The sequence below is a fragment of the Rhamphochromis longiceps genome, linkage group LG14 (genome assembly GCF_057381845.1).
Source record: "Rhamphochromis longiceps isolate RC_006_pf linkage group LG14, R_longiceps_female_GT1.1, whole genome shotgun sequence".
Classification (NCBI taxonomy): Eukaryota; Metazoa; Chordata; class Actinopteri; order Cichliformes; family Cichlidae; genus Rhamphochromis; species Rhamphochromis longiceps.
Window position 1 is genome coordinate 40,932,542 of NC_140570.1, and position 20,450 is coordinate 40,952,991.

General features: G+C 43.1%; 1 protein-coding gene and 2 long non-coding RNA genes across 3 annotated transcripts; 1 reads left to right on the forward strand and 2 right to left on the reverse strand.

The window, feature by feature from the left end:
* Positions 1–158: 158 nt before the first annotated feature.
* On the reverse strand, positions 159–14,247 carry LOC146654784 (scavenger receptor cysteine-rich type 1 protein M130-like; the record flags this gene model as incomplete). Its single annotated transcript, XM_085429341.1, has 8 exons — positions 159–905; positions 995–1,086; positions 3,982–4,311; positions 8,353–8,634; positions 8,707–9,012; positions 12,290–12,571; positions 12,644–12,949; positions 13,956–14,247. Coding segments are annotated over 8 exons (2,007 nt in total), but the record flags the coding sequence as incomplete, so codon positions are not given.
* Positions 14,248–14,736: 489 nt separating this feature from the next.
* Positions 14,737–16,116, forward strand: LOC146654785 (uncharacterized). Its single transcript, XR_014907280.1, has 3 exons — positions 14,737–15,016; positions 15,698–15,786; positions 15,980–16,116. It is a non-coding gene; the product is annotated as an uncharacterized LOC146654785 (long non-coding RNA).
* A 722-nt stretch (positions 16,117–16,838) lies between these two features.
* On the reverse strand, positions 16,839–18,710 carry LOC146654786 (uncharacterized). The gene is made up of 3 exons (XR_014907281.1): positions 18,522–18,710; positions 17,263–17,357; positions 16,839–17,146 (listed from the first exon to the last, which is right to left on the reverse strand). It is a non-coding gene; the product is annotated as an uncharacterized LOC146654786 (long non-coding RNA).
* Between the last annotated feature and the right edge of the window lie 1,740 nt (positions 18,711–20,450).

Genomic DNA, 20,450 nt, shown 5'->3' on the forward strand with positions numbered 1-20,450 from the left:
TGAATGATGGCCTCTGACCTTCTCTTTGACCATTGTAAAACTGAAAACATACAAAATATTGTATTAGCTAACTAACATTGCAAACTAGCTTGTTACAAGCTTACTGCAAGCTAACAAGATAAAACTTTCATACTCAATTAAACAAAGTTTTAAACACAACAAGAGACAATTATTATTTAATCATCACTCATACTTACGGACAAATCTCGTCCGAAGCAACATTTTCAGCTTGGAACGATAATGCGTCAGCATTACGTTCAGCCATCTTGGATTTTCCACTTCCTCTATTTTTCTTTTTCCAAAGTAATCAAAATAATATTACAAATCAGCCACTAGAGGGGGCTCTAGGGCAGATTACTAAACTGTATTATCCAGCGTAACGTATAAAAGGCAGAACAAATATCCTTTATTTATATAAAGTTCTGCCAGGAGAGCAGACTCTGCTCCACACTGGAGCCTCCGCTTCTCCATAGAGCGCCCCCTGGAGGAGCGAAGGAGGCCCACAGCCAAGCTCCCTACAGACCACCTCTGCATCCTGCAGGTCAAGCTTCACGCACTGAGGACCATCTCTGGTTACACTTCCCTGCAGTCAGTGTTGAACAGCAGGTACATTAGGGGCCAGTTTCTGTGTAAAAATGTGATTAAAAACCTGAAACACTTTGATGGTTTTGGACTTTTCATGCTGGCAGTAAGAAAACAACAGAATCATTCCAGCCTGACTGATTAACAGAATCTTTGGTAGAAAGAAAGTAAAATCTGTGACTGAGGTGATGGATGAGCTGAGAACTTCATCTGGATATGAGATGAGCTCCTTCCTCTTCAGCCGGCCCTTCTTCAGCTGCACCAACACCAAAGTTAACCAGCTTGTTGTTCTCCGGTCTGCCCAGCTTCTGCCCCCTGCTGGCCTGGAGGGACATAAGCACACATAGATCAGACTGACTGCATCGCTCCTCTCTCAGGGCTTCGTTCTCTGATGCAAACATGTGTTCAGTACCTTACAGTAGAAATACAGGACAACGTTCTCCATCAGCAGGATCAGTGGCAGGACGAGCGCTCTGATGATGAAGCCTGTGGGATCTGGATGACCTGCGGGATCGAACACATTCACAGTCATCACGAGTCAAACAGCTGCCATTAAACACAAACTGCAGAGAAATCTGTGAACATCGTTTATCTGGACCTGAACCTCTGCTCTGAGGACAAACCCCTTTAAACCCCTCTGAGAATAATCTGTGACTGGAGCCTGCACAAGTTAAACTGAGTTTAGTGATACTTAAAAGTCAGAAAATGTTTTTCATCAATTAAAGACATAAAAAGCTGATTAGTCATGTGGATAAAATACATATATCCCTTCATTTATTGTCTCTTCCAACCATCCATGTAACATCAGGTGTTTCAGATCAGGTCATTGGTATTTAGGGAGTGATGCCTGTGACACTGAGGACCTGCTGTTGTCATTGGTGTTGAAGTTGTCTCATCATACTCTGGCCTCTGACAGTGGACTCATCTCTGTGCTTGTCCTGCTAGACCTCAGTGCAGCGTTCGATACTGTCGACCATAATATCCTATTAGAGCGATTAGAACATGCTGTAGGTATTACAGGTACTGCACTGCAGTGGTTTGTATCATATCTATCTAATAGACTCCAGTTTGTGCATGTAAATGGAGAGTCCTCTTCACACACTGAGGTTAATTATGGAGTTCCACAGGGTTCAGTGCTAGGACCAATTCTGTTTACATTATACATGCTTCCCTTAGGCAGCATCATTAGAAGACATAGCATACATTTACACTGCTATGCAGATGACACCCAGCTCTATCTGTCCATGAAGCCAGATAACACACACCAATGAGTTAAACTGCAGGAATGTCTTAAAGACATAAAGACCTGGATGGCCGCTAACTTTCTGCTTCTTAATTCAGATCAAACTGAGGTTATTGTACTCGGCCCTGAAAATCTTAGAAATATGGTATCTAACCAGATTCTTCCTCTGGATGGCATTACCTTGGCCTCCAGTAACACTGTGAGGAACCTTGGAGTCATTTTTGACCAGGATATGTCCTTCAACGCACATATTAAACAAATATGTAAGACTGCTTTCTTCCATTTGTGCAACATCTCTAAAGTTAGAAATATCCTGTCTCAGAGTGACGCTGAAAAACTAGTTCATGCATTTATTACTTCCAGGCTGGACGACTGTAATTCATTATTATCAGGAAGTCCAAAAAACTCGCTGAAAAGCCTTCAGCTGATCCAAAATGCTGCAGCAAGAGTCCTGACAGGGACTAGAAAGAGAGAGCAGATTTCTCCTGTTTTGGCTTCCTGTTAAATCCAGAATTCAAAATCCTGCTCCTCACATACAAGGTCTTAAATAATCAGGCCCCATCTTATCTTAATGACCTTGTAGTACCATATCACCCTATTAGAGCACTTCGCTCTCGCTCTGCAGGCCTACTTGTTGTTCCTAGAGTATTTAAAAGTAGAATGGGAGGCAGAGCCTTCAGTTTTCAGGCCCCTCTTCTGTGGAACCAGCTTCCAGTTTGGATTCGGGAGACAGACACTATCTCTACTTTCAAGATCAGGCTTCAAACTTTCCTTTTTGCTAAAGCATATAGTTAGGGCTGGACCAGGTGACCCTGAATCCTCCCTTAGTTATGCTGCAATAGACGTAGGCTGCCGGGGATTCCCATGATGCATTGAGTTTTTCCTTTCCAGTCACCTTTCTCACTCACTATGTGTTAACAGACCTCTCTGCACTGAATCATATCTGTTATTAACCTCTGTCTCTCTTCCACAGCATGTCTTTATCCTGTCTTCCTTCTCTCACCCCAACCAATCACAGCAGATGGCCCCGCCCCTCCCTGAGCCTGGTTCTGCTGGAGGTTTCTTCCTGTTAAAAGGGAGTTTTTCCTTCCCACTGTTGCCAAAGTGCTGCTCATAGGGGGTTATATGATTGTTGGGTTTTTCTCTGTATCTATGAGGCACCTTGAGGCGACTTGTGTTGTGATTTGGCGCTATATAAATAAAATTGAATTGAATTGAATTGAATTGAATCATACTATTATCTACACAACATTCTCTGGGGTTAGGGGTATGTCTGGTATTACATTTTAAAGGTACCAGGAGTGATCAATCGGTGTATTTTGTGGAAATCAAGCAGCTGCTTGTTTCTGGTTAATCCTTTTTGAGTCAAAAAGTTGTCTCCAAACCCCCCCACACCTCATTCCTGGATCTGCCAGTAACTCTACAGCTGTTAGTGTCAAAGTGATGCAAACATATTGAGCTTGTACACATTTAACCGGCACAGCAGAAAACCAGGAAAATCCTTTATGGCCCAAGAAAAACTACAAACTACAGTTGGTCAACATCCAATCAAAGAGAAATAATTTGCTTTAGATAGACAAATCAAAGATGAAATGTTTGGCTACAGTAACTGTAGAGACATTCAGAACAAACCAATGGCAGATGTTAAAAAACAAACCATCAACCAGGCAGAACTATGCTGGTGTGTTGTTGCTTCACAGCATCAGAGATGGAGAGACTTCAGCCACTGATTCCACTCTGAACTGCAACATAATGATGACACATCTGTCTTAAAACTGAACAAGGACTAGATGAGTCGATGGGATAATGATCCTCAACACATGAACACATTCACCAATAAGTGACTCAGAAAGAAGAATTAGAGGAGGAAGGAGTCAACGCCCAGTTCAGCTGAATCCCGCTGGAGTGTTGTGTGACGAAGCAGGTGGCACACGCAGGAAAACCACCCAGAAACAACATTCTGGCTTAAACAGCAGTCCAGATGTTAACAGGATGTGCCTGGGAGGACTGATGTTTTGATTTGTCGCTGTGTAAATGAAATAGTTTTCAGAGAACCGGCGTTACTGTGGTAACCATTCATACTCTGCTCGTCACTGTTTCTGGCTGCAAACCTTTCAAAGTTAGATTTTACAGAAAATCTCTCTGCTTCAGCTCACCTGAGACAGTCACAGACAGCTGGCGGCTCTCAGAGGAGAAGTTGTGAGAAAAAACATAAACACGATAAAAGCAGCTGTAGTTTCCTTGGTGGGCGGGCTCTGTGACAGGAAACAGGAAGTGGGCAGAGTGATTGACAGCTGGCTGGGTGTAGTTGTATGCTGTGTTGGAGGAAGTGAAGGTGAGCTGGAAGGAGCCTCCTGGGAACTGTGGCTGGATGGAGCAGCTGATGGTCAAGCTAGAGCCCCTGGACACCCGAAGCCCCTGCTGCTGTGCCTCGGAGACCCCGTCCATGGAGGCAGGGACAATAATGCTTGGCTGAGCCAGCAGGTCTGTAAATGAACAGAGACCATGACAGGTGAGGTCATCATCAGAGGCCTTATGGCAAACAAAACAGCCTCTGAACAGCAGCGAGCAGCAGCGACGACGGACTGTAAACTGAGATACTGGATCCACCTTCAGGACCTCCACAAACCCAGTCACACAACTTCCTCCAGATGTTTGTTGAACATCAGCAGTTTATGGAAAGACTGAAGTTTGCAAAAAGTTAAACCTTTCTTTGACTCTTGGTGGCGCTGTCACTTGGTGTTCGCTCGCTCTGCGGTAGAGTATCACTTCCTGTTCCTGCTCAAACACAGTGGTGTTTCTGAGTAGCTTATTTGCTTAGCAATTTAATTAACAACTTTTAAATACATTCTTCTTTCATAGTATAATCTTCACGTGCTTCACCCGAAGCACACTTTCTGTGTACTCACTACCTAAGTTATAGCCAAAGTATTCACTCACTGTCTCTGTACTGTTTCGCTAGCTTAGCTTAGCTCGTAGCCAACTCGTTAGCACCATGGCTACTTCACCTGTCCCTCCTGCACTTTCTTGCTCATTGTGTCAGATGTTTAGTTACTCCTCGGCCTCCTTTAGCAGTAATGATATCTGTAACAAATGTAGCATATTTGCAGCGCTGGAGGCCAGGATTACTGAATTGGAGACTCTGCTTCACACCCTTCATTCACCCGTAGCTAACCAGGCCCCTGTAGCTGGTGCAGCCGAAGATAGCGTAGGCCCCGGTAGCTGTTCCCCGGCAGACCCCAAGCAGCTGGGGAAAGAGGGCGGCTGGGTGACGGTGAGGAGGAAGCATAGTCCTAAACAGAAGCCCCAGGTACACCACCAACCCGTTCATGTGTCTAACCGTTTTTCCCCACTCGGCGACACACCCGCCGGGGGTCAAACTCTGGTAATTGGTGATTCTGTTCTCAGACATGTGAAGCTAGAGACACCGGCAACCATAGTCAATTGTCTTCCAGGGGCCAGAGTAGGCGACATTGAAGGAAATTTAAAACTGCTGGCTAAGAGTAAACGTAAATTCAGTAAAATCATAATTCACGTCGGCAGTAATGACACCCGGTTACGCCAATCGGAGGTCACTAAAATCAATATTGAATCGGTGTGCAACTTTGCCAAAACAATGTCGGACTCTGTAGTTTTCTCTGGTCCCCTCCCCAATCAGACCAGGAGTGACATGTTTAGCCGCATGTTCTCCTTAAATTGCTGGCTGTCTGAGTGGTGTCCCAGAAACGATGTGGGCTTCATAGATAATTGGCAAACCTTCTGGAGGAAACCTGGTCTTGTTAGGAGAGACGGCATCCATCCCACTTTGGATGGAGCAGCTCTCATTTCTAGAAATATGGACAAATTTATTAAACCCCCCAAAATATGACTATCCAGAGTTGGGACCAGGAAGCAGAGTTGCAGTCTTACACGCCTCTCTGCAGCTTCTCTCCTCCTGCTACCCCCCAAAAACCCATCTCCATAGAGACTGTGTCAGCTTCCAAAAAGACAAAAAACAAACTAAAAACCAGAAACAAACAACTTAAACATAAACAATTACAAAGAAAGAACAATACAGTATCCACATCTGAACCAAAGAGTAAAACAGTGAAATGTGGATTATTAAATATTAGGTCTCTCTCCTCCAAGTCTCTGTTAGTACATGACTTAATAATTGATCAACAAATCGATTTACTCTGCCTTACAGAAACCTGGTTGCAGCAGGATGATTATGTTAGTTTAAATGAATCAACACCCCCGAGTCATTCTAACTACCAGAAATCTCGAAGCACAGGCCGAGGGGGAGGTGTGGCAGCAATTTTTCACACCAGCCTATTAATCAACCAAAGACCCAGACAGACTTTTAATTCATTTGAAAGCCTGATGCTTAGCCTCGTCCACCACAGCTGTGAAACTCAGAAACCAGTCTTACTTGTTATCATCTATCGTCCACCTGGGCCTTACACAGAGTTTCTGTCTGATTTCTCAGACTTTATATCTGATTTAGTTCTGAGCTCAGATAAAATAATTATTGTGGGTGATTTTAACATCCATGTAGATGCTAAAAATGACAGCCTCAACATGGCATTTAATCTGTTATTAGACTCAATTGGTTTCCCTCAAAATGTAAAAGAACCCACCCACCACTTTAATCACACTCTAGATCTTGTTTTAACATATGGCATAGAAACTGAACATTTAACAGTGTTTCCTGAAAACCCTCTCCTGTCTGATCATTTCCTGATAACATTTACATTTACAATAATTGATTACACAGCGGTGGAGAGTAGACTTTATCAAAGTAGATGTCTTTCTGAAAGCGCTGTAACTAAGTTTAAGAATATAATCCACCCACTGTTATCATCTTCAATGCCCTGAACCAACACAGAGCAGAGCAGCTATCTGAACGCTGCTCCAACAGAGGTCGATTATCTTGTTAATAATTTCACCTCCTCACTACGTACGACTCTGGATACTGTAGCTCCTGTGAAAACTAAGGTCTCTAATCAGAAGTACCTGACTCCGTGGTATAATTCTCAAACACGTAGCCTAAAGCAGATGACTCGTAATCTGGAGAGGAAATGGCGTGTCACAAATTTAGAGGATCATCATTTAGCCTGGAGAAATAGTTTGCTGCTTTATAAGAAAGCCCTCCGCAAAGCCAGAACATCTTACTATTCATCACTGATTGAAGAAAATAAGAACAACCCCAGGTTTCTCTTCAGCTCTGTAGCCAGGCTGACAAACAGTCAGAGCTCTGTTGAGCCAACCATCCCTTTAACGTTAACTAGTAATGACTTCATGAACTTCTTCACAAATAAAATTTTTATCATTAGAGAAAAAATTACCAATAATCATCCCACAGATGTAATATTATCTACAGCTACTCTTAGTACCATTGATGTTAAGTTAGACTCTTTTTCTCCAATTGATCTTTCTGAGTTAGCTTCAATAATTACTTCCTCCAAACCATCAACGTGTCTTTTAGACCCCATTCCTACAAAACTGCTCAAAGAAGTCCTGCCATTAATTAATTCTTCGATCTTAAATATGATCAACCTATCTCTAATGATCAGCTATGTACCACAGGCCTTCAAGCTGGCCATGCATTGAGTTTTTCCTTTCCAGTCACCTTTCTCACTCACTATGTATTAACAGACCTCTCTGCATTGAATCATATCTGTTATTAACCTCTGTCTCTCTTCCACAGCATGTATTTATCCTGTCTTCCTTCTCTCACCCCAACCGGTCACAGCAGATGGCCCCGCCCCTCCCTGAGCCTGGTTCTGCCGGAGGTTTCTTCCTGTTAAAAGGGAGTTTTTCCTTCCCACTGTCGCCAAAGTGCTGCTCATAGGGGGTCATATGATTGTTGGGTTTTTCTCTGTATCTATGAAGCGCCTTGAGGCGACTTTTGTTGTGATTTGGCGCTATATAAATAAAATTGAATTGAATTGAATTGTCACAGATCGTGACTGTGAAGAGAAATGAAACACAGCCCCTTAAATATTCTCAGGGGTAACTCATAAGTAATGATTAGGAGTTTTCAGATCTTTTAAAACATTTTCATGTACTTCGTTCTCATGAGAACATTTCTCCTTGTTGAAGTGATTTATTTGTAGCTGTCTGGTCTACGCTGCTATAAGCTTTTGCTTGGTTAACTGCATGCAAACGACTGCTGAGTGCGACAGAAAGAGCAGCAGCAGTAAAACGAGTTAATGGGATCATTAAAGGTTTGTTTATTTGTAAGTACTAACGTCAGGTACTGTTAGCTAGGTTAAGTAGGTCACATACCAGCAAATTTCAACCTGAGTATTGTTCGGCAGTTCTTTTGCTTCCTCCATAGACTCTAGTGTTCAAATGTACAACTTCGTAAGAGTTTGCAGCTGGTTACATAAACTTTCTTGGTCTCGGTGCTTAAATGTTCCCTTCATAACTCTTTAAAATGAACTAAATCTATGTCTTCCACTAACAATCACTTCCTTCGTGTCACACCTTCAACTATTTTTCCCCCCGTTGTTTTTCACAAACTGTGTAATTGATGGGCTTACCTGAACAGGTGACACTGAGCACAGAGGAAGAGTAAGATGGTTCTACACATTCCCTTAGGGAAGATCTCAGCTTGAAACAATCAGGATTGATCTTCAACACAAATCTGTATGTGGACTTTTTTTTTCCAACAGAAACAGCAGAGCCACAGTCCAGATGTTCACAGAAGACACCTGCTGCCTTCAGAGGCCAGTCAGAGCCAATCACTGGTCTCCATTCTCCCAGGTGTTTCACCTCCAGTGTACCTGCACAGCGACTGGCTCCTCCCACCAACCTGACAGGCTCTGACAGAAAGCAGAGAGTCATCAGTGAGAGAACAAAGTGAGTTTGAGTCAAAGCTGCAGCTCCTCTTCTACCTGAGCAGGTGAGTCCAGCAGCTTTGCCAGGTGAGCAGCTGCTTCTAGCTGAGCCTGAGCTTCTACAGTCCAGGAGAGCAGACTCATGGCCTCCACACTGGAACTCTCTGCTCCACACTGGAGCCTCCGCTTCTCCATAGAGCGCCCCCCGGAGGAGCGAAGGAGGCCCACAGCCAAGCTCCCTGCAGACCACCTCTGCATCCTGCAGGTCAAAGTCAGCTTCACACACTGAGGACCATCTCTGGTTAGACTTCACCTGCAGTCCGCCTGAACACAGACTGGAACCGTTCAGCAGCCTGACAGAGTCTGCAGAGATCAGAGATCCATAATGTTCATGTTTCTTAGACTGTCAGCTAGATAATCTGCACATCTGCAGATTGTAATAAGAAACTCAGAGTAAGAGCAAAGTGTTTTTGTTCTGGTACCCCAAAAGGTCGATTCTGTTCATCTGGATGTAGTGTTCAACCTTTTGGGATTTACTTAGCTGGATGACTGAGCATCAGGACTTTGGAGCAGGAAGATAACAATGAATTAGATTAACAACAAAAACTACAATAACATCCATTCTGTCTTAATTAGATCTGCATTTCTTGGCTAATAATTCAGTTAGTGGAAGAATGGGGTCCGTACCCGCGTGCTGTGCTGAGTACCGCATGGTTTATGGATATCACAACCAACAGCATCAGTTACATGCACAGGAGCCACGCTTACCAGCAGGTACAGAAAAAACCTTGCTGTGAGGTGACAGTGCAATGTGCCACTGCACCTCCACGTTGCACCAGTTTGTGGTGTGTGAATGTACAGTCCCGTTTAAAATCACTTGGAAAATGGCGAAAAAATCATTGGATTTGGATCAGGGGAACACGAGGGATGGTCCAAAAGTGTGATGGAAGAAGTCCTTCAGCATTGTCCTGTTGATAAACCCGGGCGTCACCACACAGACGAGCAGTGTTGGTCACGTTACTTGAAAAAAGTAATCAGTAACTAATTACTGATTACTTCCCCCAAAATGTAATCCCCTTACTTTACTGATTACTTATTTTCAAAGTAATTAGTTACTTTTTAAAAATATGATTTACAACCTGAAGAGGTGATAAAGCGAGAGATCTTTCAGCCCAATTCTACTTTTTCTGCATAATCCATCATACAAAATGTAATCAAATGGAAAAGTCTCTTTTTTTAACTTGTTTTATTAGTTTTAACCTTTTAACTTTATGCATCAAGCAAAAATTCTCTGACTGGAAGAAATTAGTTTAACATTTAAACCTATTTTCTGCACATTCCAGCTCATAAAATAAAATATTTTTGTGTTTACACTCAGTCTTTCAAATAGATGCAAGTAAAACACAGCAGAAAATAAATAAAGTCACAGACTCAGCGGCCCTGTTGCTCTATTTTCCCCTCTATTTAGGGGGTTGGGAAGCGTATCTGTAACCGGAAGCTCGCCGGTTCGATCCCCTGGGCTCTCTGTCCTGGTCGTTGTGTCCTTGGGCAAGACACTTTACCCTGCCGCCTACTGGTGTTGGCCAGAGGGGCCGATGGCGCGATATGGCAGCCTCGCTTCTGTCAGTCTGCCCCAGGGCAGCTGTGGCTACAACTTTAGCTGCCTCCACCAGTGTATGAATGTGAGAGTGAATGAATAGTGGCATTGTAAAGCGCTTTGGGTGCCTTGAAAAGCGCTATATAAAGCCAATCCATTATTATTATTATTATTATTATCATTATTATTATTATTTTCACCTGTAAAGCAGGAGTGGGGCAGGCGGAGGTTTGCCCTGGTGCAGGTGTGCCGCGGTCAGTGGAAGAATCCGCGAGTTTCTCTGTGAGTTTCCCATTACGTCGTAGCTACTCGGTGCTTGTTTGGAAGTTTAGGGGTTTTTTGGCTGTAAAAAGAAGTTTTCTTCCCACGCACAGCGGACACTAATGTTTTTGTCACTTTTTATGGAATCAAACTCAAAGTAAGGTCAGTACTTCCACGCTTTAAACGCTGCACGCTCATACTCTCTCCCACGCTCGATATATGATCCATTGTTGATCTGCACACAGCTGTTGTCACGAACGGCGCACTCGCTTACGTCACTGTCATGAGACACGCTCGCAATAAAATCACGGTTTTAGTAACGCAGTAACGCAGCGCTCCTACGGGAAAGTAACTGTAATCTAATTACCTTTTTTGCAATAGTAATCCCTTACTTTACTCGTTACTTGAAAAAAGTAATCTGATTACAGTAACGCATTACTTGCAACGTGTTACTGCCCATCTCTGCAGACGAGGGCCCTCAGTCATCAGGGATGCTCTGTGCATAGCCACATGGCCAGTGGCGTTTGATGCCCCTGCAGCTCCTGCAGCTCCGTTGTTCCACTGAAGGAAAAAGCACCCCAGACCATGATGGTGCCCCCCCCCCCCCCCCCCACTGTGGGCGTAGAAAACACCTCAGGTGGGATCTGCTTATCATGCCAGTAACTCTGGAAACCATCAGGGCCATCAAGGTTACATTTGCTCTCATTGGAGAATAAAACTTTCCTCCACCTTTCAGCGTGCGATGTTTGGTCCAAGCGGTCATTTCTGTGGTGTCCAAGGAGACGAGGCCTTTGAAGGCGTTTTTTGTTTTTTAAGGCCCTTCAGTCTCAGATGTCGTCTGATGGTTGCTGGCTGCAGTCGGCTCCAGTAGCGGCATTGATTTGTGTTGAGAATCGTCCAGTGTCTTTACGGACAGCCAGTTGGATCCTCCGGCTCAGTGCTGGTGACATGTTTGGGGTTTTCCACTGGACTTTTTTGTTCCATAACCTTCAGGATCATTTAAGGAATTCCAAATGACTTTCTTACTGCGTCCCCCCTCAGCTGCGATGGCGCGCTGTGAGAGACCCTGCTTATGCAATTCGACAAACCGATCACGTTCAAAAACAAAACTTTTTTTGCCTTTGCCGTCAGAACGTCATGACAGTGACACCACCTGACAGAAAATGACAATGAATCCACAGTTTTGCACAGATTTGTCTTTTTTCCGGCCTGAACTTTGGATGAGCTGTAAAACAGTCTCAGTTTAAGTTTGTTTTGATTTTAAACTTTTGATCAGGGCTGAAACTCAAAGTATATTTTCATGATTTTCTATAACACAGGCTTCACCTCCGCCAACTGGAATTCCTGAGCTGGACCTCTGGACTGTGTCTATACTGCTGGATGTTTCCTAACACTAACTAGCTGTTACTTGTGTCTGTGTGATGCTTTTATGTGCTCTATGAACCTAGTTTGATAACAAAGCTAGCATTAGCTGATAACACTTCAGAAAACCAACAAGACTTAAAGCTAAAGTCCAGAATTAAAAATATTTATATACAGTCTTCTGTCTGGTCAGTAGTGCAGCTTGATGCATTAACTTGGTCTGGACTGCGACTGATTTGGGAACAAGAGAAAATGACAGTGGGTCCTCTAAGCTAGCCAATAATGCTCAAGCTTCTTCTCAAAGGGGTATCCTTCGGACACAGCAATGGTACCACCTATTTACATTAGTCTAGATTGTATATCACCTGACATGGCTGCATATCTATCTTCTAATAACATTTATGAAAGTGATGGCCTTACCTGAACAGGTGAGATCAAGGATAGAGGAGGAGGACCATGATATTGCACACTCCCTCAGAGGAGATCCAGACTGAACACAGTCAGGGTTGATCCTCCAAACAGATCCATATGACTTAAATATCAGTCCTACAGAAACAGCAGAGCCACAGTCCAGATGTTCACAGACAACAGCTGCTGGTTTCATGGTCCAACCATTGTCATCCACTGGTCTCCATTCTCCCAGGTGTTTCACCTCCAGTGTACCTGCACAGCGACTGGCTCCTCCCACCAACCTGACAGGCTCTGACAGAAAGCAGAGAGTCATCAGTGAGAGAACAAAGTGAGTTTGAGTCAAAGCTGCAGCTCCTCTTCTACCTGAGCAGGTGAGTCCAGCAGCTTTGCCAGGTGAGCAGCTGCTTCTAGCTGAGCCTGAGCTTCTACAGTCCAGGAGAGCAGACTCATGGCCTCCACACTGGAACTCTCTGCTCCACACTGGAGCCTCCGCTTCTCCATAGAGCGCCCCCCGGAGGAGCGAAGGAGGCCCACAGCCAAGCTCCCTGCAGACCACCTCTGCATCCTGCAGGTCAAAGTCAGCTTCACACACTGAGGACCATCTCTGGTTAGACTTCACCTGCAGTCCGCCTGAACACAGACTGGAACCGTTCAGCAGCCTGACAGAGTCTGCAGAGATCAGAGACGCAGACACACAAGACAACGATGGCAGCAAACAACTATTCACTCATTCAGACTCACAACTCCAACATGAGTTCATCATTAACAACAGAATGTTATAGCAGCGCACGCTGGGCTCATGTCAGCATCACGTTTAGATTTTGTACGCAGATTTTTGAATAAAGCTTTGATTAGAAAATGTTCCAACGCTATCGAAAGGAGCAGGGCTGAGTACCCAGGGGAAAGAGGCCATGTGACCATGTTTCTCTGGCCTCCTCTCATACACTACACAGCTCTTTCTCCTCTTGAGCTCATGATGAACAGGTTTCTATACAGAAACAGGATTGTGGCAGTCTGCACGTTACAGGTTGAGGCTGATTTAGAATGATACCGATTCACTGACATAAACATGGAGCTACGAACAAGTTTAAGTTTAATAAACTCCTACAGTGATCTTGCATGGACACTTTTTCAAATTCTTTTTGGCCTTTTACTTAGACAGTGAAGAGCAGACAGAGAGAGAGGGAACAACCCCTTTCCCCCATTCATTCAATATATTTTTGGATTTCTTTAACGAAACTTTGCTGTGTCTGGTCTCATCATTCACACCATCTGGGCTCCATAGCACTTTTCCTTCAGTCAGTTAAATTCACCCACTGCAGTAAAACTAGCCCTTAAATAACTTTGTGTTACATGTGGCCTGATGTGTGAATGAATGGGTTTTGTGTTATTTAATTGGGTATTTTCTGTGTTTTGAAAGGTCTGCGACCAGAAAAACATGAAGTTTATTAAGAAAAGTGGTGTCAATGTTGCACATCCTGTCATTGTTTCAAAAGATTTCACCTGGCTGTGAAAAATGAAAAAAATAACAAGCTAAAAAGACCAAGTCAAACAGTAAAAACTGGAAACCAGCAGCTCAGAAACCCATCAAGCTGAAGAGGGAGCACCGACATGCTGGTTGGTGATTGGTCCAGAGAACTCCTGAAGTCCTGCTGGACAAAGTCGCTGCACTTACCTAAACAGGTGAGATTGAGCATGGTGGTAGAGGGTAACAGTCGTAAACAGTCCCCCAACTTAGATCCGGACTGAAAGCAGTCAGGTCTGAACGACCATACGAGTCTCCGTGGGGACTTTCTCTCTTGTACAGAAACAGCAGAGCCACAGTCCAGATGTTCACAGACCACAGCTGCTTTCTTCAGGGTCCAGTTATAGAAGTCTACTGGTGTCCATTCTCTCACGTGCTTTATCTCCAGTGTACCTCCACAGTGACTGGCTTTTCCCACCAACCTGACTTCATCAGGCTCTGAACAGGAAGCAGAGTAAAGAAAAAGGTCAAACGTTGCTGCTGATTCTGCGTTTGTGATTATTTATTTCTCTTTGACTCCGTTTACCTGCTGAACTCTGATTTCTCTCACTGATTCCTGAGGAGAAAATCAGAGAAGAGCCATTGATAAAAGTAATGCGTTACTGTAATCCGATTACTTTTTTGAAGTAATGAGCAATGTAAGGGATTACTATTGCAAACAAGTAATTAGATTACTGTTACTTTCGCATAAGCACGCTGCGTTACTGCGTTACTAAACCGTGATCAACAATGGATGGATAATATGGAGCGATGGAGAGAGTATATGGAATCAGAACGATGCCACCTTGAAACGAAACCGAAAAAAAATATTGTAACTGAAATAAATGTACTGAAAAATCTTGTATTGAAACCGAAAAAAAAATTGATAGTGAAAAACAATTAATTGAAACTGTAATTTTTTTGTTTTCGGTTTCAATCCACTTTTCGGTTTCACTCTGCTGGCACTGTTTTGGCGTACGGGGGCGCGCTGGGGGGCGGGGATTCCGACCCGCATGTATTTGCATATATTATAATGCTGACCAATGACTGGAGAAAACACTGACGACGCGGCTGCGGTCACGGACAAACTCGCACGTGTCTGTTCGGGAATGGCAGATGCCGAGAGGTCCAGCGTTTACATTACCGACTATTTCAAAGTGACAGCCTGAGGTGTTCTTCGGTAAATTGGACTACCGGACAGGAGGACCTGAGGCCCCACCGCATTATTTTTGGTAAGTTAAATGTGTTTGTAAGCTAATCCGTAATTTAGGTCCTTAGCTAGCTACCTAAGGACCTAGCTAGCTAAAATGAGCACTCGGCTGTTGGGGAAACGTGTTTTGTAAAGTTCGTTTAGCTACCCCGTGCAGGTGAATGAATTTACCCTGACTAAAGAAATCAAGAGAAACGCACCGGGCTGCTCAGTGACTAACCACGGTTACTGTACTTTTATTATGAGTATTATACTGTAAGAGCAACGGGCTGGACTCTGCTTCTGCTCCTGTGCAGAGCTGATTATTAAATATGTGCAAACAGCAGCATGTTTTCTGTCGCTTTCCACATGTGGAAGGACATTAAAGCCAACTTTTAAATTCCCCTCATTAGTCAATAGCTACGGATTAAATAGCAAAGCCCGATACTTATGTACTGAAACCAACTACTTCCGCTTGTCAGCTTAAGTTAAAATGTTACATTTTTCCCCTGATTATTTTTTTTAGCTTTTGTTTTGTTTTTTTTTACTGTTTGTTACAAATATTCAGGTTAAAAAGCTGTCCAAATTATTTTTAATGAGTTATGTTCACAAAGTCACATGTGCAGTACTCTGTACAGCTTGCATCCTTTAGGACAAATAATTTGAAGCATTAATATTTCTTGTTCAATACTGAGCTGATAACACCTCTGTATGCTGTGACCAGGATGCAGCAGCAGACTGAACCTCGACTGAAACCTGCTCCATCATCTCATCTTTGCAGATGTCCATTTATAAAGCATCAACAACTCAAAGGTAAACATGATATTAGAAAATGTGTTAGTAAGGCCTTTAAAACAAATAAAAAAAAATAAACAGCTGTCGGCAGAACTGTAGGACTGAACAACTTCAGATCCCGAGTGTGTGAGGCCGGAGAAGGATCAGCTGTATTTCAGATTTGAGATAAACTTTATATTTCAGTTTGTGATGATTCTGTTTGTGATTACAGGAGCCGTCCTCAAATTCAGACCTCAGCACCACCCAGTGACAGCACACAGATCATCCTATATCTTCAATCTTTGTAGTAACTCCAAAATTAACTGAAGAAAACAGTACAAAGGTTAAAGTACCACATGTGCTGTCAGTGAAAGCTGCAGCTGTTTTATTGATAAATTTAAAGACAAAAAGTCAAAAGGATTAATCACCCCTGTAACTGTGTCACTGTACATCAGCATTAACAGGACCTCAGTTTGGTGTTTCAGAAAACTGCTGATCTCAGACCTGCACAGCTTCTGTTTTAAACACTGAATGTACTCAGCTACATGAAGAGCACATGATGTTTTCTCTGACACAATTAAATAAAACCTGATTAAACTCAAAGGTTGTTACTTGTATTTGAACTAAAAACTTGTGATCTGGAATTCTTTCACTGTTTTTGACAATAGTGTTATTTATCATAAAGTAATTCAGAGTCATTCATACCAGAGTAACCAGAGAGCACAACATATATTTAACTTTCTACAGGACTTAAAGCTATTACTATAGCTTATAGCTATTACTTACCTGCACTACTGTATAGTTCTGTGTAAATAATCATTCTGTACATATGATTTTTAATCCTACAACTGTTTATAATTTGCATAGTTCACATTTCTGTATAACTATATCTCAGATTTCTGTAGTTTCTCATATTTATATCCTGTACATAGTTTGTACTCACTACAGCCTGTACATACTTATAGTTATAGAATATTCACAACATACTTCATACCGTGTACATTATAACATACCATAATAGACCCATTTCTGTAATATACTTACATATCTATACTATTGCTAATATATATTGTAATATATCTATATCATGGCTAAAGCACTTCTGGATGGATGCAAACTGCATTTCATTGCCCTGTACCTGTGCAATGACAACAAAGTTGAATTCTATTATATTATGTAAAAGTCCAGACCCTCTGAGGATTATCTGAGTACTTCTAACATTACACAAAACAAAGGTCTCCATCAGTGTTCATGAAATGCTGGGTTTATCCTTCTTGTGAGGGAGCTGCTGGTGAAGATCACGAGCCCTGCTTGATCCCGGCGATGAGTTTCAGTCTTCCTGGTGTTTCTGAAATGATGCCTCTCACTGTGGGTCAACAGAACTTCTGGCACAGGACAGCTGTAATGAAAGAAATTGAAGTTTTGGAAATGACCTATATGTGAGAAGCAGATTTTGTATTTACTTTTCTTTTGCCAATCAAGATAAAGTATAATTTTCACCATACAATTACTAACCTTGTCATCTCCTGCACTGTCTGTTTTGGGCTCTGGGCTCCTCCTTCCCAGCGCTCATGAGACTGCTTTGCTGCACTGTGGTATGAGGTGCTAACCTGTTGACAGTGTTGGGAAGGTTAATTTTAAAATGCATTCCACCAAAGATTATAGAAGTAATGTATTCTGAATACTTTACAACTACATGAATGTGCTATTGCTGTGTGATTTATTACTATTACTGAAGGCTACTCGCCATACCAACACCAACTAGATGTTAAAATCTTAATATAAATGAGTAACAGTAGGTGGACATTAGGTAAGGCTGCAGCGATCTCGTGTAGAAAACTATTCAGCGCGTATATAAAACAGGTCCGCGGCTCCGAACCGTAGTAAAGGGACCTCTGACTAATACGTCCGGTTCGTGTCGGGCTCATAGCTGAAAACTAGCTTTACTTTGTTGTCTGGGTCAAGTTTGCTAGCGAGAGACAGAGAGAGGCGTTGAAAGGCTGCTTATTGTTTCGGAGGAAAACACGAACACGGTGTACAGTCGAGTCTTAACAGCTTACTTACAGCTGGGCTCGTCAGGCACTCTTTTTGGCTTTAGTGGTTATTATTATATTTACATGCTTCCAGCTCCCGTTTCTGCCCCGTGACAGCTCCTTTCTCTCCCTCCTCGCTCACAGACACATAACGGGTATGGCAGTCCATTCTCCCTGCAGCACGGACTACACTGCCCATGAGGCTACATTGTTTAGGGCGATGCCTGTAACACTCTGCTATTGCCTTCATATTAAATAATTTTTGTATAATAATTTTTAGAGGCTCTTATTGTGTGTTTTGTTTGGGTTTCCACCGGCGTGGAATTACCAAAAAATAGAGAGACCATAGCCTAACATATGAAACAGGAAAACACCGCCATGTAATCCATTTATTTCAACAAACTAACTGTATTCTCAATATCACCTATTGAACAGTAATTGTAACGGATACATTTACTCATATTTTGTATTTTAAATACGTAACGCCGGTGCATGTATTATGTTACTGCCCAACACTGCCTGTTGAGATCCTGAGATCCGCTCCTAGAACACCGGCCTCCAACTCCTGAAGAGACACGGGTGTCCCTAAATTTAGCAAATATTAGCTTCAGGCTAGCTTGCTACGACGAATAGGCTAATACCAGCATTTTACCACAACTTCACCAGATGTAGCTAAAAAAACTAAACTAATGTCCAGCCCAGTGGGACAGCAAGAAAAGATGACAAAAAATGATTACTTACTTGCGGTTTGGAGGTTCAAGCTGAAATTGAAGCAGCCATTGAAAGACGGGAAGAGAGAAAGATGGCAGCTTGGTCAGCACTAGTGGCCTCTATAATATATGCAAATACATGCGGGCCGGAAACCCCGCCCCAGCGCGCCCCGGACGCCAAAACAGTGCCAGCAGAGTGAAACCGAAAAATGGTTTGAAACCGAAAAAAAAAAATTACAGTTTCAATTAATTGTTTTTCACTATCAATTTTTTTTCGGTTTCAATACAAGATTTTTCAGTACATTTATTTCAGTTACAATATTTTTTTTCGGTTTCGTTTCAAGGTGGCATCGTTCTGATTCCATAAGAGTACGGCTGTGCAGCGTTTAAAGCTTGGAAGTACTCACATTACTTTGAGTTTGACCCTGTAAAAGTGACACAAACATTAGCGTCCGCTGTTCCCTGCGTGGGAAGAAAACTTCTTTTTACAGCGAAAACCCCCTAAACATCCGAGCAAGCACCGAGTAGCTGCCAGGGAGAAGGATCCAGCTTCTATGCAAGGGGAGGGAGGGTCTAACAAATGCTGTGCCTTTAAAGTTATGTTTTTATTATACTTGTTATACATTCCAGCCACCCATGTCTATGAACTATATAAGAAAAATGTGGAAACTTCTTCACAAATAAAATTTTAACCGTTAGACAAAAAAGGACTCATAAATCATCTCACGTAATCAACGAGAGCGTGATGTAGACACAGTCTGCAGCTCTCGCTGAAACCTCCGGCACATTCTCACTCACAGAAACACATCTTTGGCAGTGATGCACAAGCTAACCACACAAGGTAAACATGCCCACAGCACAGAAAGGAAGTGTCATGAGACGTTCTCACACCTCGAGTTTTTTCTTACATTTAGTTTGGTGCTCCTCACATACTTAAATAATCAGGCCCCATCTTATCTTAATGACCTTGTAGTACCATATCACCCTATTAGAGCGCTTCGCTCTCGCTCTGCAGGCCTACTTGTTGTTCCTAGAGTATTTAAAAGTAGAATGGGAGGCAGAGCCTTCAGTTTTCAGGCCCCTCTTCTGTGGAACCAGCTTCCAGTTTGGATTCAGGAGACAGACACTATCTCTACTTTCAAGATCAGGCTTCAAACTTTCCTTTTTGCTAAAGCATATAGTTAGGGCTGGACCAGGTGACCCTGAATCCTCCCTTAGTTATGCTGCAATAGACGTAGGCTGCCGGGGGATTCCCATGATGCATTGAGTTTTTCCTTTCCAGTCACCTTTCTCACTCACTATGTGTTAACAGACCTCTTGTAACAGCAGTCTGGCGAGGAAGGAGCGACTAGCAGGTCCAGCAAGCGTGTGGTGTGGGGGTTAGCTGAATAACCCGAAGCCAGTCGGTTAAATCAAACAACAGACCTTTATTCATTATCAGCAACATAAGACCATACAAGCCAGATCTCCACGGCTCTACTCTGTCCGTACATACATGTGCGGGGTTCGGCGCCAGGCCGTTACAACAGTAAGGTGTTTCCTCGGAGACTGGAACATGAGCAGCATGGAATGGCTGCCGCTAACAACACCACACCCACTAGGAGACTCCAACAACTACTACAATAGTAGGGCAACCCCCCCTAGTGGTGCTATAACCCAAAAGGGTTGTTACGCTCTCTGCACTGAATCATATCTGTTATTAACCTCTGTCTCTCTTCCACAGCATGTCTTTATCCTGTCTTCCTTCTCTCACCCCAACCGGTCGCAGCAGATGGCCCCGCCCCTCCCTGAGCCTGGTTCTGCCGGAGGTTTCTTCCTGTTAAAAGGGAGTTTTTCCTTCCCACTGTTGCCAAAGTGCTGCTCATAGGGGGTGATGTGATTGCTGGGTTTCTCTGTGTGTGTTATTGTAGGGTTGACCTTACAATATGAAGCGCCTTGAGGCGACTGTTGTTGTGATTTA